This window comes from Paramisgurnus dabryanus, chromosome 14 (assembly GCF_030506205.2).
Source record: "Paramisgurnus dabryanus chromosome 14, PD_genome_1.1, whole genome shotgun sequence".
In the NCBI taxonomy this organism is placed as follows: domain Eukaryota; kingdom Metazoa; phylum Chordata; class Actinopteri; order Cypriniformes; family Cobitidae; genus Paramisgurnus; species Paramisgurnus dabryanus.
Genome location: NC_133350.1, coordinates 9,844,693 through 9,869,455, shown reverse-complemented (window position 1 = coordinate 9,869,455; position 24,763 = coordinate 9,844,693). Strand labels below are relative to the sequence as shown.

Genomic DNA, 24,763 nt, shown 5'->3' with positions numbered 1-24,763 from the left:
TGGTCTTTTAATATTGAAGTATAAATGCCAGGTTCAGTGATTTATAATGTTTTGATCTACTTACTGCTTCATATACGCTTATTTTAATGATGGACAAAACATTATAATATTATATAACAATATAATGCAAATGTCTGTAAAAAATTGTGTTTTTCATTTCCTGAAAAGTTTCTATCTTGACAACGACCACAGGCCCGTTTCTTTTTTCTTTCTGACTGTGTTTTGTCGTATGCAATTCGGTACTTCTAAGAAAAACATCACTGTTGCTATTTGACATCAATGGGGTTGCGTACCACTCAAAAAAGTACAGTCTGGTTTATCTTATCACTAGTCTGCATCTAGTGTGTCCTAGTTTGCTAGTCCTACAGTGGAAATGATGACCTTAGAAGCCTTTTTAATAACAATCACCACCTCTAAAGCCGGCTTTGAAGGCCTTCTGCAGAGATCAGTAGGTCCCTGTACAGTAAGTGTAAAGGTCAAACCAGGGGCCATGCATAATTCCCAAATGTGTCCGCCCGTTCAACAAGTTCCTTCCACCCTCCCGCCCGTCCCTAGAATGTAACCATTCAAAACCTACGAGTGCCCGAGAAATAGGTCACCGTGTGTGCAGCCCACCAATTCATAGCATGACTACACCAGCGGCACGGAGATCTACAGCTTTACTGTCAAAGAGCCAGATATAGCCACTTCCTTACTGAACATGGCTAGGGAACAGACTAAATAAATCTTTGTGTTTTGTGCACAGGAAACTTGTATTTGTTTGATGTATAGGTCAGTTTAGCAAAGTATGTGTGGAAATGAATGGAATAAAGCTTTTCCCGTCTGTTTGTAAAGACACACACACACTCTGGGCCACGATCTGCCGATTTCCTGGTCACCCGCCAGGCCTGTCGATCCAAAGCCCAGCTCGGCTCGTCTCCTGAGCCCATCCTCGCTCAAAACCCGACGCTTATGCATCTTTCAGCCGTGGTATTTTTAGCACACGTTATGTAACCAGCACCTGTCATGTGGTCTGCTTTCAGGCGGGAGAGCGAAAGAGAGAAAGAGTTATTGTATCTGTGAATATCCTGCAAATCCAGTTGACCTCATTTTTGTCTGCGCACACACACACACACACACACACACAATGAGGACTTGTGCGGGAATATTTTAATGTAATTTTTCAATGCAAGTAAGGCTAAAACTAAAATGAAGCAAGGATTAAATAGATGCCAACATGTCTCATGAGTTAAGTGAACCGTAACGGATTTAAATGTGTCACACCTTCTCGGTTATGTAACGTTCCTGTTTTATTTTTTTAAGCTTGTTTCCTCTAGAATGTGCCCAAACATGTTCAACAGGTGAACCTGCAAGTACTGTAGGGAATCCTGTTTATACTGTACAGTATATAGACATGCAGAAGCGCTTTTTCAGATGCACCCATACTGTAGTCATGGGTAATGACAGAAAGTATAATCTTGCCTGTCAATGGTTGTTTTTGTTGATGATCAAGAGTTTGCATGAAATGCATGGACAGGATCACTCGTAATATATTTGGGTTCCTATCGGTGAGCTTTTTTAATACTTATATATTTAGTGCTCATGTATAGTTGAAATTTTAAATTGGATTAAATTGAAACTCGGGGAAAATCTTTTTGCATTAATTAAATCCTGAAATTGTTTAACAGCATCAATGACGATCTAACCGTGACAGTGACAGATGGTGTTCATGTCAGTTGGCGCTATTTTTATCCCCACACTTGATTGATGGCTTACGCACATGTCAAAATGTGTTTATCTCTTTCCCTTCAGGCACTTTGGAGCCACACCTCTCTGCACTGCTATGGGCGGCCATGTTGGTTTCGCTGGCCATTGTTATAGTTCTTCCTCAGCCTCACGGGATCAGGGCCCTCATCGCTTCTACCATACTCCGCCTCATCTTTTCGGTTGGCCTGGAGCCTACCCTGTTTCTGCTCGGGGCGTTTAATGTGAGTGTGAGAGTGTTTCAACTCGGTCCTCTGCCAAAACTCAGCGGGCCAGAAGTGTCGCTTAAGGGCATCTCACTGTGTGTTGCATTGGGGTGTGGCGTGCGTCACAGGGGGATTCCACACGGCCTTCACGGTACAATGTTAGACGTTTCTCATCGTTTGCACACTCAGATGACAAGAAGAACAAATAAAATCAACAATGACTAACATCTAATATATGCAGCACATGTCAATAGCTAGTAACATTTTTTCTTTGTAAATACATTTCGTTTACACCCCTGAGGAAAGAACTGATAATTAAAGCTTGTCAGTCACTTGGAGTTGTAGTTTTTTTTTTAAATTTTAAATTGTAGTTTATTTTGACCATGTTTTTGAATGAAAGTGTTTATAGATCATAGTAATATAAAAATATATGTTTGTCATTGTGCATCCTACATAACTAATGAATACTGATAATTATGAAATACAATTTATTTTATTTGTTAATTTTTTAAAACAGTGGGAAAACGCTGAAAAAGTCATTCACACTCACTTGACATCCAGATATTGTGATTTACACAGCGCTTTTGTTAAAAACTTGCTTTAGGCATTAAAAAAGTGGCGTTATGTAATATTTGCATATTGTATATGCAGTGTTGGGGGTAACGCATTACAAGTAATGTGCATTACGTAATAATATTACTTTTCTGAAGTAACGATTAAAGTAACGCATTTCTTTTTAAAGGTACACATGAATATTTAAGTTACTTTTTTGAAAAAAGTAATGCAAGTTAGTTTTTTAGTTTAATTAATTTGATATATGTACTGAATTAAAAAAAACTAGTCACATTATGCACTCTATGTGTACACGCCTATGTGGGAACAATTTGAGTCAGAAACGCAGATGGCAGGCCAGAGCTCGACATTTTTGTGTTGAAATTTGCAATTTTCATAAAAAACACCTGCAAGGCCTGAAAGAGATAAAGTCTCAGCCAAAAAAGTAACACAAAAGTAACTAAAAAGTAACGTAAGGATTACTTTCCATGAAAAGTAACTTAAGTAATGCAATAAGTTACTTTTTTGGGAGTAACTTAATATTGTAATGCATTACTTTTAAAAGTACCTTTCCCCAACACTGTGTATATGTAATATTTGCAGTGTTGGGGGTAACGCATTACAAGTAACGTGCAAAATTAATGCGAGTTACTTTTCAAATTAAGTAATTCTATTTTAAAAAATAATAATGTACTAAATTAAACTGAACGTAGTCACGTAGAATTACGCACTCTATGCGTGCTAACCTGAGCGGTAACAGTTTAAGTCAGAAACGAAGATGAACAGCTTTTGCGATGGAAATATGCAATTTTTAAATGCAGAACTTCTCAGTCGTAAAAAAACACCTGCAAGGCAATCAAGCCTCAGCGAAGTAACATAAAGTAACGCAAAAGTAACTTACGTATTACTTTCCATGAAAAGTAACTAAGTAATGCAATTAGTAACATTTTTGGGGAGTAACTTAATATTGTAATGCATTACTTTTAAAAGTAACTTCCCCAACACTGAATATTTGACAATGTGTTTAACTTTATTTTATAACATTTATTATAGTTTCTTAGCTAAATATTTGTATCTGTTATCTAGCTTTATCAATATTCTCATCACTATACTCGACCGAGACTGAATTCTACATCAGTCCAGTTTTTTTATACGTTTGCGCTATGTTTTGTTTTTTTAGGTGTGCAATAAAGTGATTTTCCTTATGAGTTTCGTGGGCAATCGCGGGACGTTCACGAGAGGCTATAAAGCGATGATCATGGATGTGGAGTTCTTGTATCATCTGCTCTATCTCATCATATGCAGCCTTGGAGTTTTTGTTCACGTGTTCTTCTACAGCTTGCTTGTGAGTACTACCATCTTTTACACCTGGGTGTCATCTTTAACTGACCTTTCACCTTTGACACTTTCACTCACATGTATAGTGTATACACACACCCACGTTCTCACGTTACTCCGTAGCTCTTTGACCTGATCTACAGAGAAGAGACGCTGCTGAACGTCATCAAGAGCGTCACCAGGAACGGACGCTCCATCGTTCTGACCGCCGTCCTGGCTCTCATCCTGGTCTACCTTTTCTCCATCGTGGGATACATCATATTTAAAGATGACTTCATCCTGACTGTGGACAGGATATCAAATAAAAGTCTGGGTGAGAATGGCAGATTGTTTGGGATGTCTGCTTTGGGTCAGTTTTATGCCACAGTGTATTAAACTATACTGATTATTGTATAAACATCTAACCAGTTATCCTAAAATCCATCAAAACAAAAAATAAATTAGATAAATTAGTAACAAGTAAATTATTAAACTTATGAAAATTATATAATAAGATAAAATAAATTAATAAAAAATGTACAAATATATTTTTTAAAGAAAGCAAACCCTAAATTAGAGCTGTTTGCACTGTTACTTAGTTTATATTACTTTCCTTTTCATTTCCATTACTGCAAAAATTCATATTAAAAAAAATTTATTATTTCATTTGAAAGTATTTTTACATCATTGTAATAGCCTATTTGTTGTTATATATTCAATTTAAATTAGTTTAACTTTTTTGTCATTGTGCAGAGTACAGATTTAATGAAATACAACTAAAATATGTTTAACACTCTAAAAAACAAACGGTGCTATATAGCACCAAAACAGTTGCTTTGGATCGTAACGATAGAAGAACCATTTTTAGTGCCATATAGCACCGGTGAAGAACCAGTGAAGCACCAGTGAAGCACCAGTGAAGCACCTGTGTAGAATCATATAGTGCTATGTAGAACCATATGTGGTGCTATATGGCCCCTATATGGTTCTACACTGGTGCTTCACTGGTGCTTCACTGGTGCTTCACTGGTGCTTCACTGGTGCTTCACCGGTGCTATATGGCACTAAAATGGTTCTTCTATCGTTACGATCCAAAGCAATTGTTTTGGTGCTATATAGCACCGTTTGTTTTTTTAGAGTGTATATATGTTTTATAAATGTAGTTTTATTAAATAAAACTTTACGCTAAAACAATGAGAATAAACAGCAGAGCATCATGCACATTGTTATGACTTCCAGATATGTATTATGATTTATACAGCACGTCTGTCAAAGACTCGCTTCAGGCATTTCACGAAAACTTGGCGTTATGTAATAAGGATTTGCATATTATGACACTGTGCAGAACCATGTTGTATTGTGTGAGCTGTATTATAGTTTTTAAATAGCTTTAATTTCTTGTAAGCAAAATACAATTTCATAATTAAAAAAATTGGCCTAATATGTAGCTCAACTTGCTGTGCATAGCAGTAGTTGCGTCAAAACCATGGGTTCGATTTCAAGTTAGTTCACATAGTGTTAAAAAGTATAACTTGAAAAGTATGCAGTGAATGAGGCTTTGCAGAAAACCATCTGACGAATGCATAAACGTAAATGCAAGGTGACCTGCACGTGTTTTAAAAGGCTGTGTATACTTGGTATTAAAGGGAACGTTCACCCAAAAATGAAAATAATGTCATTAATGACTCACCCTCATGTCATTCCAAACTCGTAAGACCTCCTTTCATCTTCAGAACACAGTTAAAGATGTTTTAGATTTAGTCTGATGCACGAGACTAAAGTCACGTGACTGCAGTGACGCGAATGACGTGTTATCTGGTGCACCCCAGCTGGGTTTTTTGTGCGCCCGGGCTTCGTTTACAGTCTGAGGGAGACGCACGCTGTAAGTTTGAAAAAAAAAACTTCACAAACATGTCTGAGGATAACACATCATCCGCATCTACTGCAGTCACGTGACTTTAGTCTCGCGCATGCGCTTCACAACAGACGCGGAAGAGAAGGCAATGCTGAATAAAGTCGTAATTTTTGTTATTTTTGGACCAAAATGTATTTTCTATGCTTCAACACATTCTTACTGACCCACTTATGTCACATGGACTACTCTGATGATGTTTTCATTACCTTTCTGGACATGGACAGTAAATCGTATGTAGATTTTCAATGAAGCTCTCGGACTAAATCTAAAACATCTTAAACTGTGTTTAGAAGATGAACGGAGGTCTTATGAGTTTGGAACGAGGGTGAGTCATTAATAACATGATTTTAATTTTTTGGTGAACTATCCCTTTAAGATGCATTTTTGTTTAAATTGATCTAATGTAATGAGCACAAACATTTGTTTCATTTTGCAAGCGTTTGAAAGTTGCACAAGCTTATTTCATCGATTGCAAAGAAATATCAGAGAAAGTTCTTAAATATAAACAAAACTCTTTGCAGCATGTTAACTAACAACACAAGCAGCAAGGACTCACCTAATATTACAGTACTTGTGTTTAAACGACAGCAGGGGGACTCCCCCACAGACCCCCCCCCAGAAAATCAGGACAGAAGCAGTTGAAAGTTGACACAAGAGACGGATTAAAGTACCAGGTGTAAACGTGAAAGTGTCTCACTTGTGATCCGATTGACCAAAATGCATCTTATTACCAGGTATAAAAAGCCCCTTTAGTGAGGTTACTGTAGGTCAAACAAGGCAAATAAGGTCACACAAAGACGAGCTTATTTAAGAGTAATAATTTGTATCTTGTAATTTGTTGGTTTTCCATTTAGAGCATTCTGCCAGTAAGATGGGAGAGTTCCTGGCGGGCGCTGTGTGTCGGACAGAAGAGAATTGCTCTACGGAGACCGTGATGGATGGTATGAACCCCATCACCTGCATCTCTCTCTCTCTCTCGCTCTCTCTCTCTCGCTCTCTCTCTCCACACACACACACAAACAAAGACACACTTATTAATAAATCTGAGTAGAATGGTTGGCCATTAGACACAGAAAAGAGAGACTTGTTGTCCACAATGACCCCTGGAAAGTTATGAGGGGTGAGCTTGGGGTCAGAGGTTAATGATAGTCAGGTACTAACAGTTTAAGCAGGCTCATGCTGGTATAAGGTTAATTCGGAGTTGCAAATGGGTCTGTTTGATTTGATCACTGAAGATAATCGGTCCGTTTAAACCGTCTGAACCCACAAAGCCTGCTTGACCCTATGATCAATTAGCACTGGGGTGTTTAGAAAATTGGGACAGGCTCTGTAAGCAACCCCATAGCAGTCGACTATAAACAACTTTGGTAATGTGTTAAACATAATAAAATGTTTATTCCAAGATTTGCATGTATGCGACCATCTAGAGCTTGACACGTTTGGTTTGAAAGATTTTTATAGAATAGATGGCAACCTGAGAAGTGCTTTGTTAGAGCAGGTTTGTGCGTTTGTTTATTTGTTTAGCACTTATTGACTTAGTGTTTCCTACAGCCGTGGGCGTGCAGCCGGCTCCACTCGTGATCGAGGATAAGGAAAGCACATGCGACTCGCTACTTATGTGCATCGTCACCGTGTTGAGCCACGGCCTGCGGAGCGGAGGCGGGGTCGGGGATGTTCTGCGAAAACCATCTAAAGAGGTTTTATGATGTTTCTATTAATAACACTGAGATACACGGCCCTTCATTATTAAACCTGATGTTTTCAAAATACTTCTTTGAGATGTTTGGGAAACCCAATTGAAATGAAATATTTTTGGAAGTTGTCATCCAATCAGCCAATCAGAGTCTTTTTTTAACTCAATTAAAAAATGTCATGGTAAATCAGGCCTCGAATATTATTTTTAATCAGGTTAAAGAGATAAATACAGCCGGATTGAGTGATAATTACGCATAATGATTATTTATCGGTTGAGTTAAAGACAAAACTGATCTTCTCACTTTCTCCTTTATAGGAGCCTCTCTTTGCAGCTCGTGTGATCTACGACCTTCTGTTCTTCTTCATGGTCATCATCATCGTCCTCAACCTCATTTTCGGGGTCATCATTGACACATTCGCTGACCTGAGAAGTGAAAAACAGAAGAAAGAGGAAGTGTTAAAAACGACCTGCTTTATTTGTGGTGAGAACAACTGTTATTAAGTCAAGTTAAGATGGTGGGATTCGGGTTTTGTAAAAATATTTCTATATCCATTTTTGAAGAGTATCTGTTGTGCTCTTCGGGAACAACATGTTGCATGTGGGAATGAAGTGCTGTTGGTCAAGTGACGATTTCCCAAATTGTTCACTAGCCAGTCATGCGTTAAACGATGACTTCATGACCATCACAAGATACATAACCTCCGTTCGCTCATAACGTGCATCATTCATGTTTGTATACAAACAGTTTTCCCGTGGTTTAACTTCCTCTTCCAGATAGTACAATTAAAACAACCCTAACAGAGAAATATTAACCATTTGCATGCCTGCCGAACACAGTGAAATTAAAAACTTTGAAATATTGTGGTATTTTTTATAATAAGCTTTATTATTTTTAAAAACTTCATGTGCCCTCATAATCTTTAATCAAAAATGCAAATCTCCTCCCTTCTTCGAATTTATCTCTCTTTACTTTTGGTCATGAGAAATGACCTGGGAAAAGATCGCAGCGATTAACAAATAGCAACATGACCCAACTTTCAACGATCCAATCAATTCTCGCTAGACGAGTATTTTGTCTCATTTCAGAAGGTGGTTTACTTGGCTATACCTCACGACGGGGAAAAGGTCTTACAGCATTGTTTCGCTTACACAGATTAAAGGTTTAAATAGATTACATAGAGCTAATTTCAGGGTTCCCATGGATTCTTGAAATCCTTGAAAGGAAAAATTCAAGGCCCTGGGATGTTTTTTAAAATATGCATACATAGATACAGGTCATTGAAAATAAATCTATTTTATGCAAGAAGTTTTCTGAAAAAAAAAAACTGTATTATTTCCTGTGTAGTGTAGGATAATATCATAAAAATTCTAGACTTTTTAAGCACACGTGCGAAACTGTTTGCTTTAAATGCTTATATCTTCTGTATGCGAATGTTGATTCATACCAAAATGCTTTTTTTGCATAGTTGTGTTTGACACATGAAAACGTCTCGGATACGTATGTAACTGTTGTTCCCTGAGACGGGAACGAGACGCTGCGTCTCCCTTGCCATACTTCCTGCATCCCTGTAACGCCGTCTTTGGCAATATTTCAGATAGCGATATACTTCCTGGCTCCCGCGTCACCCTGTCTTTGTAGTTAAGACTAACCATTGGTTGAATTTGATATACACATTCAGACGCACTTAACCCTGGAGGCGTCCCCAAAGTGTCACCGCAGTGACACAGCGCGAGTTCCCTCGAAAGGAAACTGTAACAATGTATCTTAAAAGGGAAAACAATGTAACCTTGCTCTCACGAAATGTGTCCCCACATTTAGTCCTTGAATTTAAGGGGAATTAGACCTGGAAGTCTTTGAAAGGTCCTTGAATTTGAAGTTAACTAAGGTGTGGGAACCCTGTATTTTGCATCTTAATCTAAACAAATCCTGTTTTCATGCAGTTGACAGATGCGCTTGTCACATTAAGATTACTTCTTGGTCTTCTTAACTGACCTCAATTGCCCCAAAAGACATCCGTCACAATTTTAAACTGTATATTTGCTCTACAGGTTTGGAGAGGGACAAGTTTGACAACAAAACGGTGACATTTGAAGAGCATATAAAGGTGGAGCACAACATGTGGCATTACCTTTTCTTCATAGTGCTGGTGAAAGTCAAGGACTCGACTGAGTTCACCGGGCCCGAGAGCTACGTGGCCGAAATGATCCGGGTAAGGGATCTGATTTTCACAGAGGGGAACGGATTCATTGACCCCTACCTAAGTGATTGTTTGTGTTTAAATGAATGTTAAGATGCTTGATGGTGTTACGCTTATCTGCGCTGATCTCTCAAAGACCCTCAATGAACTTCTGAGAAAGATTAGCCAAAGAAATGGTTTAGTCAATTTTCTTAAAAAAAATCCAGAATATTTACTCACCACCATGTCATCCAAAATGTTGATGTCTTTCTTTGTTCAGTAGAGAAGAAACGATGTTTTTTGAGGAAAACATTACAGGATTTTTCTCATTTTAATAGACTTCAATGGACCACAACACTTAATAGTTTTAATGCAGTTTAAAATTGCAGTTTCAAAGGACTCTAAATGATCCCAAATGAGGCATAAGGGTCTTATCTAGCAAAACAATTGTCATTTTTGGCAAGAAAAAAAATATGCGCTTTTAAACCACAACTTCTCTGCTTCTTCCAGCTGTGTGACGAGCCAGCGCAATCCTCACATAATTGCATAATGATGTCGAAAGGTCACGTGTTACATATATGAAACGTACATTTGCTGACCATTTTAAACAATAAACTGACACAAAGACATTAATTAGTATCATTCCACGTACAACAACTTCAGAACGGTCCTCTTTCTCCACATTTGTAAACACTGGGGCGGAGTTTCGCATACGTCATCCATGACCTCTTGACGTGATGACGTATTACGTTAAGGTTGCGCTGGCACGTCACACGAGCGGAGGAAGACGAGAAGTTGTGGTTTAAAAGTGCATATTTTTATTTTTCTTGCCAAAAATGACAATCGTTTCGCTAAATAAGGCCTTTATTCCTCGTTTGGGATCGTTTAGAGTCCTTTGAAACTGCAATTTTAAACTACATTAAAACTGTTAAGTGTTGGGGTCCATTGAAGTCCATTAAAATACATTTTCCTAAAAAAACATAATTTCTTCTCTACTGAACAAAGAAAGACATCAACATTTTGGATAACATGGTGGTGAGTAAATTATCTGGATTTTTTTTTTTTTTAAGAAAATGGACTTTAAAATGTAGTTTAATTTATGATTTTTGTCAATCTTATCTGAAGGTGATCTCAAACAATTCGGCTAATGTTTCTCACAGAATATGACACTTTTTGGAAAGCTTTAGAAAATAAACCACATGCTGCGACTACCATCTAATTACTAGTATGCATAAACGTACTACTACAGATATTACGAAACGCATACCACCCATTGGTCACCATTAGTTAATTTTTTAGCCTAGGTGTATGGTGACCTTTTTAAAAACAGGCTGACGGCATTCGCCTTGCAAGAAACTGAGGTCACCATAAGGTAACTTAAGCCCCAGAGCCAAAGTCACATGATGGGAGGAAGTTAGCCAATGGCATGCTACTGTTTTGGATCAGCGGTTGTGATTGTTTACTGCAGTGGATTTTTTTTCAATCTGAAAGCAGATAAAGGTTGGGGAATGTCAACACTGAGCATCTACTTTTACGCACAGAAAGGGAACCAGATTTACAATCAAGAAGCACATCGATATGGGTGTAAGGTTTTTTCCCCATAGATTGAATTATATCAGAAGGAAATAATAGCGTAAAAACATATTTTTAGATATCGCACAACTTTATGAACCGTTGATTCTTACATGTTCAGAATGCTTTTAAGTCTGTGCCCCACTTTAGGCTTTACCTTTGGGAAAGTAAAGCACTTATGGTATTTTCCACCAAATTCCTCGCAGTAAATCTCTCAAATTACCCTTCTGCTTTGAGTGTAATCACAAATTTGTGACCTTGACTCTCTGAGAGGCGTTAAAGCTTCTGTTTGCCTTTATACTCCAGGGTTTAAAGTTTTGAGACTGGCTTGGAATGTGTTAATCCCTCAGAAAAGCTGTTAAAATGTACACGTATACTTTACCGGATGACCTAAAGTGCAGGAGTTTCCCTGGATATGTGTAAGTGTGTATGCATGCTTTTCTTCGAAAAATAATGCCATCCCTTCGCCTGCTCTGGGGCGTTTTCCCCGAAAAACATTATTGTAACAAACTATAACAAATTGCTGAATGAATACCAGCTTGTAAAGACCAACTGAGTTTATTTAGAAACAAAGATGCTTTCAGAAATTAAAACATCTTGTTTTAAGCCTATTGTTTTTTGGAGGTTGTCAATTTTGTGACTTTTGAGTAATTTTAAGGAAAGAGAAGTGCTCAGGAAAGCCCCTTTTGCACAAGCGGTTGTTGTCCTGACGCAGATGGTGCCACGGTGGGTTTCTGACACAGTTTCTGATCCGGGTGTCTTTTGGCCCAGTTCCTAACCTCAACGGCGCGTTTCAAGTGGCGCCACGTGGTCTGCGAGAAATCACCTGACTCTGGATTAGCCGCCCCTGAGGTCTCCCGAAAAATGAAAAGTCTTTGACCTGACAACAAAAGGGGTAGCGCAATTTGTGATGCATGGGTAATTGAAGTCTTGCGAGCTTCTCCATGGCCTGTGGGATGGAGATAAAGAAAGCCGGTTTATGTGCAATTTTCTGTTTTGTTTTCATTGGTGTGCACGATTGTTTGAAAAGGTGCGTCACGTGCACATAATCTTTGCATTTTTATCATGCCTCGAGTTAAAATTAGTTCAGCTTTTAATGCAGTAGACAATGGAGACAATAGACCAATCAGATTCTAATTGTATTGATTGCACGTTAGCAACAATGAGGGCGTACGGTAATAATAACAATCAGGTGCATTTATGCATGTGTGTTCTCCATAGAATCAAACCCATGACCTTGATGTTGCAAATACCAGGGACAGGTTAGATACAGTGTTGTTACAGTAGGTAGAACCCCTAAATGTAACCGCTAAAGATTCCCTTCATCTTTTTCCTCGTGCATATCATTCACAGCTCTGTGATGACGACAGTCGTCTTCCTGCGATGAAGTGCGTGAGACCTCGAGGTCCTGTTTAGAACCTGATGCTGTTGTTGCTCCTCAGACCACAGAGCATCCTGTCTTAAATGTGTCTGCGCGTATGTGTGTGTGTCTGCGTGGGCTCTTGTGGTATTAGTAATGAAATTCACGCTTTTTTCGTTTCCATTTAAACAGCAGATACAGTTTAAATTGATGTGGCTTAGGAACTCACGCGTTTACTGGCAATGTTGTCAAATGTAAACAAAGCTTAGGAAACCGAGGTTTTAGACGGCTGGTTCGGACGCGCAGATATGCAAGCCACAATGAAATGTGCAAGCCAAAATAACACTAGAAGATCAAAGGTTGGCCGATGCTTTTTCATTGCAGTTCGTAATAAAGCGGATGAGAGCTGTTTTTAATTTTCACATTTGTTTTGAAGGGAATTTTTTCTTCATAGAAATAGTTGTAGTTCTCGTTTCTGGAGAAGTTAGACCAGAGGAAGTGAGTATTTCAGTGTGGGCCGTAATGGAGACGAGTCACTGCATCCTTTCCATTCATGTCCTACATCAGAGATTATAAGCTATAGCCTAGTTTTATTTTATTATATGCAATCAACCCACGGTAGGGTCAAATATGGACATTTTCAAGGTTAATTTTATCCAACAATTTGGGTTGAAACAGAGTGTGTAATTTATTATTAGTAACAGTTTACAATAAGGTTCCATTCATTAACATTACTTAATGCATAAGTAAACCATAACTAACAATAAAGATTGTATGCGTCTGAAATCGCACACTGTGACAGTAGGTACTGAATTATGGTACCTACTCATCGACCGTTATGGATGGTATGAATGAATTCGGATCTACTACATCCGCCATATTGGAATGTCACGTGACATACTGCATGTCGTCATAAGAAGTTATTCATTAACTTGAATGACGTTAAAGTAGCGCAATTTAACCACAAGGGGCAGCTGCTTAATATATGTATATGCATTAGAATAGAGACGTATTATTGCTTTTGGACATTTTTGAATAAAACATTTTTCAAAATTTTTTCTTCTTCTTCATTGGATAACTCCTCTCTCGGGGGCTCACGTGATAGTAAATGGTCCATCAAATGAACACTTCGGGATCTTGCCGGAAGTAGTAGGTCATCCGTTTTTTTTCATGTACTGTTTTTGAAATACGTTGAATTTGGACATTCTACTCGCCTCGCCTACTATGTATAGAAGTAGGCAGTTTGGGACGCAGCCTTTGTGTTTACAGCATTTTTGTTCATTTTAATACCAGTATACTATAAAAAGGGTGTTTTATGCTGTGAATTTAACATTTGTGTTGATTTTGTGTTAAAAAAATAAAAGTGACAACACAAGTTGTGTAAAAATTAATACAAATTTAGTTTATATCAGTGGCGGCTCGTGACTGCTCATCCTTGCAGCGCAAATTCAAAATATGTAATCGGAGTGTCGTGTGTTGCTCGTGTTTTTAAAATATGTGTTGGTTGCGTCATGTAAACCATGTGCATCACGTGTTTTGTCAAAATAAAAGCCTGCTGGAGATGCGTCTAAAAGGTTTATGATGAAAGAGACGCTCACGTTCACAAAATACACGCAAGACACTCCCTTAACAGTAAACTGTGATTACACATGAGATTATGCGAGTATCTGGCAAACGTGAGTGTCTCTTTTATCATAAACCCTTTAGACGCATCTGCAGCAGGCACTTATTTTGACAAGACACGTGATGCACATAGGATCACTCAACGCGCAGAACACATATTTTGAAATTACGAACCACACACATGATGGGCTACATACATGTTGTAAAAAATTTGTAGCGAGCGCCCTCGAAAAATAAGTCACCGGCCGCCACTGGTTTATATAATAACATAATAACATAAAATATATAACAACACAGAGATTAGTCTAGTTTGGGACAATTTAGTGTATTGTCACAAAAAATAACACTGATTTTTAACTGTTTTTAGAGAGTACAATTGTTAATTGTACATTTTAATTCATGCTCCATTACATAATGTTAAAATAAATTTTTTTATAAAAAAAAAGTGTCACTAAATGTTACAAACTTTATTATTATTATCATTATTATTAATATTATTATTATTAAACTAACAGCAATAAAAATCACTATGCTCTTAATTTAAGTCCTCTTTCTGATTAACTCTTAGTTTTTTATTACTAACAAAAATCGCAAAAACTTCCCTATCTTTATTATTATTATTATTATTATTATTATTATAATTAATAAACTAACAGCAATAAACATATTTTAAAAAATATTATTAACATATATTAAAAAATTATTATTATTTAAGCTCACTTTGCTCTAAATTTAAGTCCTCTTTCTGATTAACTCTGTTTTTTTATCACTTACAAAAATCGATAAAACTTTACTATCTTTATTATTATTTTTTAATATTATTATTAGTATTATTAAACTAACAGCAATTAACATATTTTAAAAATATATTATTAACATATTTTTCAAAATTATTATTATTAAAGCTCACTATGCTCTTAATTTAAGTCTTCTTTCTGATTAACTCTTAGTTTTTTTATTGCTTACCAAAATGGCTTTACTTTCATCTCAAATTACTTGTTGTGTATTTTTATTTCTTACATTCTGTAGTTTAATAAACCATACTTTATTTAAAAAGAGTCTGAAGTGCAGTACATATGTACATATGTTTTGACTGGATTTATAGGGCATCGGTTAAGGCACTAAGCCGCTGTCGGATGGGAGGATCTTTAATAGTCTGAATAGTATGTGGTGAATTGATAGATTTCAAAAGTAGTCCACCCTGTGTGGCGTAGCACGACTTTCAAGTCAGTGCCGATCAGAGATAGCGATGTTTGTCTGTATGATGACGATGACGAAACCGCCCGCCAGCTGGGCTCCTTGCGCAGACGACGCTGTTTGTGGGCGGAGGTAAACACAAACCTCAACATCTGTGGCAGCAGGAAGCGAAGACACACATACACACTCCTCTCTTGTTCTCAGAATGACTGAGAGCATTACCTGTGATTTTCCCCTGCGCCTGCCCGTCTGCAGTGTGTGCGTATGTTGCCCCTCCATCTGAGATTTGACAAAAACGGGGAACTTCTCTGCAGCTGAGGTGTGATCGACCTCTCTCACTCGCTTTCTGTCACACAACCACACGAGCACACACACGTGGGTAGCCGATAAAAGATCTTGCAAATGTGCATGAACCATTTTTAGGTTGAAGTTTGAATGAATGCATGGTTTCCTTTTTAGGAAATATTTAATTTGTTAGGTTACACATTGCACCTTTAATTGAAAAAAACATTTGACTTCCTCATAGCGTCTAATATAGATACAAGATGTGGTCTGGTTAAAAGTTTGTGCTAAGTGCTCACAAACTGCCTTAGTCTGGGCTTGCCTGTCTTCAGGCCAAATCATAAAACACTTGTGTGGGTCTGTATATGTGTGAGTAGGCCAGATTTGGGGAAGATGGGAAGTTGTTGGAGAAAAGAATGTTGTGGATTGTCTTTTGGCTTTTCGCTCTGCCTTCTTTTCCCGTCAGCGTTGAAAGCGACTCACTTTTTCCTTCCTGCTGGTAAAATCTCTGTCCTTATTAGGAGTTGCGTCTGACCTCTCCCATAAGCCAGAAGTCAGACATTCCTCAATCGTGTTTGGCTCTTGTAGACTTCCACTGCTGTCTCTAAACGCTGACTGCTCTATAAACCATCCTAAGATATTACGACAAAAAGGAAATGACTTTTTCACCAGGAGCTTTAATCATTCTGTCTATTTCAAGTCACTGAAAATGAGATTTCTACATTTTTTAATAAGAAATCTCACACATCCATAATGCTGGGTAATTGCCAGCGCTTTGTTACAGTTGCTAAGGTGATATTGTGGTTCTGTAAGGTGCCATAGAACAGGCGGCCCATGGGCCAAAACTGACCTGTTACCAATAATATCTGACCCGCGTCTGCGGCCAGATTATTTTTATAGCCGCTGGTTCTGAAATAGATCTGTCATAAAACTATGCGCCAGCGAGAAACATGAGCGTGCAGAAGAATATCCGCATGCGGATAGCGTCCTCACTGAGAACTATTCGCGCGTGGAAAAGTGTCCTTGTGAGAGCGCTCCCTTGCTCAGCGGGCACAAATGCAGTCACGCGAGCAGTCGGCTGGGATGTGTGCTCGCTCAGGGTTTCTCACGGGTCCTTGAAATCCGTGAAAGTTTGTGAATCTGGGAAAAAAATTCAAGGCCCTGGGAAGTTTTTGAAAATATACATACATAGATACAGGTCTTTGAAAGTGCTTGAATCTATTATGTGCAAGAAGTTTTCTGGAAAAAATCCATATTATTCCTTGTGTAGTGTAGGATAACAAAATAAAAATTCTAGACTTTTTAAGCACACGTGTTAAACTGTTCGCTTTAAATGCTTATATCTTCTGTATGCGAATGTTGATTCATACCAAAATGCTTTTTTGCATAGTTGTGTTTGACACATGAAAACGTCTCAGGTTACGTATGTAACTGTTGTTCCCTGAGAAGGGAACAAGACGCTGCGTCTCCCTTGCCATACTTCCTGCATCCCTGTAACGCCGTCTATGGCAATATTTTAGATAGCGATATACTTCCTGGCTCCCACGTCACCCTGTCTTTGTCATTAAGCCTCACCATTGGTTGAATTTGATATACACATTCAGACGCACTTACCCTTGGAGGCGTCCCCAAAGTGTCACAGCAGTGACGCAGCGCGAGTTCCCTCAAAAAGGAACTGTAACAATGTTTAGCAACATTTTTTTGGCCCTTACTGGCCGACTCCTGCCATAGAAAAAACATTTCCTTTTTCTTTTAATTGTCTGGAGAACCTTCTGAAAACAAGGAAACAGAAAGCTTCTTCAGAAGCAAAGGATCTTTATAGAACCATAGCCAAAAATAGTTCCCTTATGGCATCGTAAAAATCATTTTACAAAATGTGATGATATGGCACTTTTCCACTGCATAGTACACCAAGGTCAGCTTTGGTTAGCTTTTCCATTGAGTTTAGTAACACTCCAGAGTGGGAGGGATTATAGGCGTGTCTTTATATTTACGCTGTCTACTGCCGTGACATCATACAAGTGAGAGCATTGTTGTACATTTGAATACATTCACCACAAATAGATGTTTACACATCGCGTTTATCACGACCGCTGTCTCACATGACAGTTTTTGTACATTTTGTGGCGTCTGTCGACGCTCTCCGTGAGCCTCATTTAAGTTGCATTTAAGCATATATGTGGACGTGCGTATTGCGAATGTGCCGCCACAAACTGCAAGTTTGGAAAAAACTGTTACTGTGTTCCTTTATGGATGTTTTTTATCGTTAAAAGGGAGTTTGGTAACTTATAGCAAAACACAGATGATGACAACATGTTTGCGCGAGACAGCGCAAGCTAGCATGAAGGTAAAGCTAAACTTTTACATTATACTGTAGCAATGACGCTGGTAGTGACGATTCTCTCAGACCAATCAGTGATCTAGAGTGTTTTCACGTTTTGTAGAGTATGTTCAATATGCCCATATTTGGGCGGGAGAAAAATATTATGTTTTCATGTGTGTACCTTTAAATGCAAATGAGCTACTGCTTTTAGTTAAAAATAGATCTGATTCCTGCGAATACAGTCTGGGATAATAGTACTTTTAGACACATTGTTGCTACAACTTTCTCACAAAGCTTTGGGTAAAATGAACCAGTCAGTCAGTGGCTGTGGGCGGGGCTTTATCAATGCAACATCACATTAACATGAAAATAAAAACAACCGTCTAATGAGACCGCATTGGTTTAATGGGGATTTTTTCATTGTGGTTGTGTTCACACACTGCCAACACACATTTATGTCCAAACACCTACTAAAATATGATTTTGCATAATATGTGCCCTTTTGGAGTGTATGAGAACCATTTTTGTTTTTTTAAATAACCATTTAGTCAACGTTTTTTAAAGAATAATTTTTTTCTTTCCTTTATGAATCTGAAGAACATTTTCTCACCTCTTCTGAAACCAGACGGTTCTTCTAATGTTAAACGTGTTTTATGGACCAATTATAGCATCGTAAAGCACCTTTATACTTTTTTAGAGACTTGGGTGTTGGCTGTGGTTGTTAGGGTGTTTTTGATGGTTGCAAGGTGATTACTATCCCATGTCAAAGTGTCTGTGATATTTTGGTCCCGACACTCTTCAAAATAATGGTGGTTTTCACAGCGATGCTACTGATATACTTCATATTTGGATCCTCAAAGAAAGCTTTATTAAACGAGTCTGAACTGTTCAAAAATTTGAAAAAACTTTTGTGAAACAGAAAGGATATTTATGGACCCATTAAGAACCTTATAGGAACCAAAATAAAGGTGCTTCGCGATGACATTTAGCTGAACATATCTGTAAAGGAACCTTTAATATATTTTGGTTCTTTGTAGTGAAAAAGATAAACGTATAAGAGAAATGACTCTTCTAGGAACCTTTGAATGATTCTTAAAGGAACCAAAAATGGTTCTTCTGTGGTATCCCTGTGAATCTTTATTTAATGTAAGGAACTGTATGCTTGTTTTATCATGCATCAACTTTATAAATGTGGTCTTTTAGTGTTCAAAGTAAAAAGATAATTTGGGAGTGGTATTAGCAGACATCATAAACAAGACATACTGCAAGATTATATTGAACACTGAGGATAATGTTTGTTTAATGAAATCATTTTTTTATTTTATTTTTAACCCTCTGATGAATGGTTTGATCACAGCTACAGGAAAGATGCGGTTATTTTTCTATATAAATATATTTATTTGTCACTGTCACATTGTCACGCCTCGTTCCTAAATAGATGCTGCTGATTTTACTGATCTGTTATCTCAAACTAAAGTCATCATTACTGCTGAAAAATAAATATCTTTCTTAAAAGCCTTAAGGATACAAAAACAATTAGTTTGCTTGAATGAATTACTTCCTAAAGTATAATCTAACGTGTTAATAAACACCGGCCAGTTAGATGTTTTCAAGCTCTTTATCTGAGGGAGAGGCCGTCCAAATCCTCATGTGACTTTGACTCTGCTGTAGTCATGTTAGACTGGGAATTTTGTCTGATGTAAGTTAGCACATACTTATTGAAACAATGACAAGTATGCGATAAAATGCAGAAGAGGACGTGACTTAATAAGGTGTTAAGTGAAACACATTATTATTTAAATGTCCTGTTTTAAGAATGGTTCATGTTAAGCCATAGATAAGGTGTGTGTGATGTCAACAGACCAGAAATCTTTTAAAAATCATTCACTTTTAGAGGAAGTTTAAATACAAAAGTCGAAAATTATTTTGGTTGAGAAGTGTGCTTGTGCTCGTAACACACGATTTTATATATATTTTCTTATCTGACTTGTGTGTGCATTACAAGATATACATTTTATCAGTATCCGTGTTCCCTGGGTTCAAACCCATGACCCTTTGCGATGCGAATGCAATCCTCCGCCACTTAGCATCAGATAAAAGGTACAAGAAGGTACAAAAGTTGTCACTGGGGTGGTACCTTTTCAAAAAGTACATTTTGAAGGTGCATATTGGTTATAAGGTACCATCCTAATGACGACTTTTGTACCTTTATTTCAAAGACACTAATGTCTCATTTTCAACAGGAACACAACTTGGACTGGTTTCCTCGGATGCGAGCCATGTCGCTGGTTAGCAGCGATGCCGAGGGCGAGCAGAACGAGATCAGAAGCCTTCAAGAGAAACTCGGAGAAACCATGAAGCTCATCTCTAACCTGTCAGGCCAACTCACCGAGTTAAAAGAGCAGGTAAGAGACAAAGTTTTTTTCAGCACGTCCTGTCCGAAGAGACGTGACGTCGAGCTTGAACGATTTTCACGCCCTGATAAGGATGAAGTGTAGTCTTGACCTACTAAGCTGTTTAACGGATGACGGACATTAAACGCTAGTCACAGTAGGGTGTGAGCATAACTAAAGTTTGAAGGTCCACAACCTCTGGAAGGTGCAATTAGAGCAAAGGGCACTGAGTCATTTCATTTTGTCTTTGTATTTCTGCCCTCAGCTCGTGGTATTTAAAATGATCTTTCACCTGCGTCACGAGCCCAAGTGTTGTTTCACTTTTATTCAGCACGCATTGTCGTCCAGACGAAGTTCTGCGAACTCAGGCTTGTGTGTTTCCACAGATAAACAGGCAGATGTAAATGATAAAACGGGTCACATTTTTTGATTTGGTGGAAAGATGCGTAGTGAGACTGTCGTCGATTTCTTGTAAACAGTGTCGAATGGAGACCAGCTCGAGGTGTGCAGCCATATAAAATGGGAAGTGTCTAGAAGGAAGTCGATTATTTTTTTGTACTCTAGACAGGGGAAAAGGTCATAGTTTGGCTAAAAGAGTGTAAATAGGCAAGTGATAACTTTCACTGTGACAAATGTAGCGTTTGCACTTACACGTGTCAATGCTGTTTTTATCTTTCCTGTTATATAGAATGTGTAAAAGAGACATTTAAAGAAAAAAAAATGTCACTTAACTATTACAAAAAAGTTATTTGAATGTTTATTAACAACATATGTCCGTCTAAAGTCTCATAATCAAATTATGAAATTAGGAGCATCAAAGTTTGATTACGGTTATATTTTCACTGAATGTTCTTTGTATATTTATATGTATGTATGTATATTTATATATACACACACACTAACCTAAAGGATTATTAGGAACACCATACTAATACTGTGTTTGACCCCCTTTCGCCTTCAGAACTGCCTTAATTCTACATGGCATTGATTCAACAAGGTGCTGAAAGCATTCTTTAGAAATGTTGGCCCATATTGATAGGATAGCATCTTGCAGTTGATGGAGATTTGTGGGATGCACATCCAGGGCACGAAGCTCCCATTCCACCACATCCCAAAGACACTCTATTGGTTTGAGATCTGGTGACTGTGGGGGTTAGTACAGTGAACTCATTTCCATGTTCAAGAAATCAATTTGAAATGATTCGAGGTTTGTGACATGGTGCATTATCTTGCTGGAAGTAGCCATCAGAGGATGAGTACATGGTGGTCATAAAGGGATGGACATGGTCAGAAACAATGCTCAGGTAGGCCGTGGCATTTAAACAATGCCCAATTGGCACTAAGGGGCTTAAAGTGTGCCAAGAAAACACCATTACACCATCAGCCTGCACAGTGGTATCAAGGCATGATGGATCCATGTTCTCATTCTGTTTACGCCAAATTCTGACTCTACCATCTGAATCTCTCAACAGAAATTGAGACTCAACAGACCAGGCAACATTTTTCCAGTCTTCAACTGTCCAATTTTGGGGAGCTCGTGCAAATTGTAGCCGAGCGCTTTTTCCTATTAGTGGAGATGATTAGTGGAGATGAGTGGTACCCGGTGGGGTCTTCTGCTGTTGTAGCCCATCCACCTCAAGGTTGTGCGTGTTGTGGCTTCACAAATGCTTTGCTGCATACCTTGGTGGTTATTTCAGTCAAAGTTGCTCTTCTATCAGCTTGAATCAGTCGGCCCATTCTCCTCTGACCTCTAGCATCAACAAGGCATATTCGCCCACAGGACTGCCGCATACTGGATGTTTTTCCCTTTTCACACCATTCTTTGTAAACCCTAGAAATGGTTGTGCGTGAAAATCCCAGTAACTGAGCAGATTGGGAAATACTCAGACCGGCCCGTCTGGCACCAACAACCATGCCACGCTCAAAATTGTTTAAATCACCTTTCTTTCCCATTCTGTTATTCAGTTTGGAGTTCAGGAGATTGTCTTGACCAGGACCACACCCCTAAATGTATTGAAGCAACTGCCATGTGATTGGTTGATTAGATAATTGCATTAATGAGAAATTAAACAGGTGTTCCTAATAATCCTTTAGGTGAGTGTGTGTGTATATATATATATATATAACCCAAACATGAATTTTTACTTTTGGCTGCTCAAAGGATTTCATCTTCATGTGACCCTCTTTTCAGTATTCTGTCATGTGACTTGCTTGAGGGTCCCTTTAAATTTGTGCTAAATAAAGGATCTGGGCAAGATCTCATGATGGCTTTCATGTATTTCATCTTGTGACAATTGAATTATTTTACTCAGATTTTTACCCGTGGCAAACGGAATTGAACAGTTCCTTATATGGGGCCGCATTAAGCAGGAAATCAAGCGTGCACTGCCACATGTCTTTGAAATGGTTTTGTTTAGTTCAATGAGGTACTTCCTGTGGACACCGACTTTAATATATATGCGAGGGAGCAAGCAGTTACGATTTTGGCTCACTTTTGAAGTCGTTGAGTCAGAGTAGGGGATTTCTATACAGACGGACTGAATTTCATTGGAACTGTGTACGTGAGTGTGCGACGTGTGTTTTGTAGCTCCCTTGCACAACACTGCATGACACGGCTCCAGTTGCTCCATTTTGTATTCCCAGAAGCTTTTTAATAAGACTGCTTACTCGTACTCAAAGCAAATAGACACTCGGGTGTTATGAGGTCATAACCAAGGCAACATGAGCGGATACGCAAGAGGTGTTATTGCATGACGAGTCTGATATGTAGGTGAGACGGTAAATGCATTTTTTTTTAAAGTTAATGTTTCGTTAAACTTAATTAATGAGAAAGTTACTTATAAATATATATATTATATTGTGTGTTTTCAGATGACAGAGCAGAGAAAACAGAAACAGAGGATCGGGCTTTTGGGTCACCCTCAACACATGAACCTCAACCCTCAACAGCCCGCCTAAACCCATTAGACGGGCCAAGTGTCCTACAGCCATCACATTAGCCTTCGTGTGTATTAACGTTTGTCTGCATTAAAACTATTACAAATACCCCCCCACGCACACACACACACACAATCTCTGAGTGCCAAATGTTAAAGGGGAAGTAAATTGTACTCGGTTTGCACAGGGTAAACACATATTGCAAGACTGAGAACATGCGGTGCAATATGATTTACATCAGGATCTTTTTTGAATAGACCCATAACAGCATAGCAGTCAGTACTGGATGTCTTATTTTTGTATTCTGTGCAATATTAATAATATGCAAATACACTGATCTGTAAATGATGTCTTAAAGGGACTGTGTGAAAAATATCATCTTGTGTTTTGTTCTTTTGCTTTAATTCTAATGAAATTCATTAGAGCTACCTGTAGGTATTTAAAAAAAAGTTACGTTCGACATGTGAAATACAGTGTATACACACACATATATATAATATATGAAAAAGCATTTTGGTATTTTATTTAATTTATATTTAAATAAAAAATAAGTTTAGATTCTGCATCTATAGGAGTTTCTGTTTGTTATTAAGCATTATTGTAGTATTTATTTTATTTTTTGCTTTTTGTGTTTGCTGCTACCTTTACAGTATGACCTTAAGAGTCAAGTATTGAGTAATAATGAACTTACAGGCAGTTAAAGTTTGTATTAAAATCTACTATTGAATAACTTAACCCATTCATTTCTGTCATTATAGAGTCATCTTAAGTGTGCCTGTCGATAAGTTGTGCTTTAAAAGGTAAAGCACAATATGAGTATGTACTGGCAAAAGCAATTCTTGTTTTCTAGATTCCTCTGTAATTTGTTCAATTTTCTAGAAGATTTCATCTTTTAGCTGAAAACGATGTTATCAAGGATTTTTCTTTATTTTATGCATCTTGTAATACACATTTCTGCCATGTCTTTGCTTTTATATAGAGAGATACATTTTCATAGCATCCTAATAATTACAGCACTGTTACTGAGAAATAAACTTGATTTAATAGATAAATATATAATTCAATGAGATTGTAAAATAATTTAGTGATATATTAATAAAATCCATACTACTTGTTGAAAAAAAAATCATGTTTTTTATTATTTGCTTTAGTCCAATTACAAATCCACAGTGTGAAGAATATCTTGTTGGTGCTATAATGATTTATGACTCGTTTATTACAATTACAGCATATTCAGTCTCTGATTCACATAAATATTCAACATTTTCTTTATTATTTGCTATTCTGCAGCAAAAAAAAAAATAAAAAATGGCAGAGCAGGTGGCAATGCTGATGACAGCATTATTATTTTCAGTTTTCATATCATGACAGTACATTCACCCCATGCACTTTACAGTCAATGCAAAGGAAGTTGAACTTCTAAAGAAATCGGTAACACTTTACAGTGTCAGAAAAAAGAAACAAAAGTTG

The 24,763-nt window shown here is 37.7% G+C and overlaps 1 protein-coding gene across 4 annotated transcripts in view; it reads left to right on the top strand.

The window, feature by feature from the left end:
* itpr1b (inositol 1,4,5-trisphosphate receptor, type 1b) overlaps window positions 1-24,412 on the top strand; it is a 145,646-nt gene extending 121,234 nt beyond the window's left edge. For all 4 annotated transcript variants that reach the window (XM_065240971.2, XM_065240970.2, XM_065240969.2 and 1 more), the window contains 9 exons: window positions 1,792-1,967; window positions 3,682-3,846; window positions 3,963-4,152; window positions 6,588-6,674; window positions 7,285-7,430; window positions 7,745-7,910; window positions 9,479-9,639; window positions 20,207-20,368; window positions 23,228-24,412. In XM_065240971.2, the coding sequence (XP_065097043.1) occupies window positions 1,792-1,967; window positions 3,682-3,846; window positions 3,963-4,152; window positions 6,588-6,674; window positions 7,285-7,430; window positions 7,745-7,910; window positions 9,479-9,639; window positions 20,207-20,368; window positions 23,228-23,314 (1,340 nt within the window). In that variant the 3' untranslated portion in view covers window positions 23,315-24,412. The remainder of the gene's footprint in view (window positions 1-1,791; window positions 1,968-3,681; window positions 3,847-3,962; window positions 4,153-6,587; window positions 6,675-7,284; window positions 7,431-7,744; window positions 7,911-9,478; window positions 9,640-20,206; window positions 20,369-23,227) is intronic.
* Window positions 24,413-24,763: the final 351 nt, after the last annotated feature.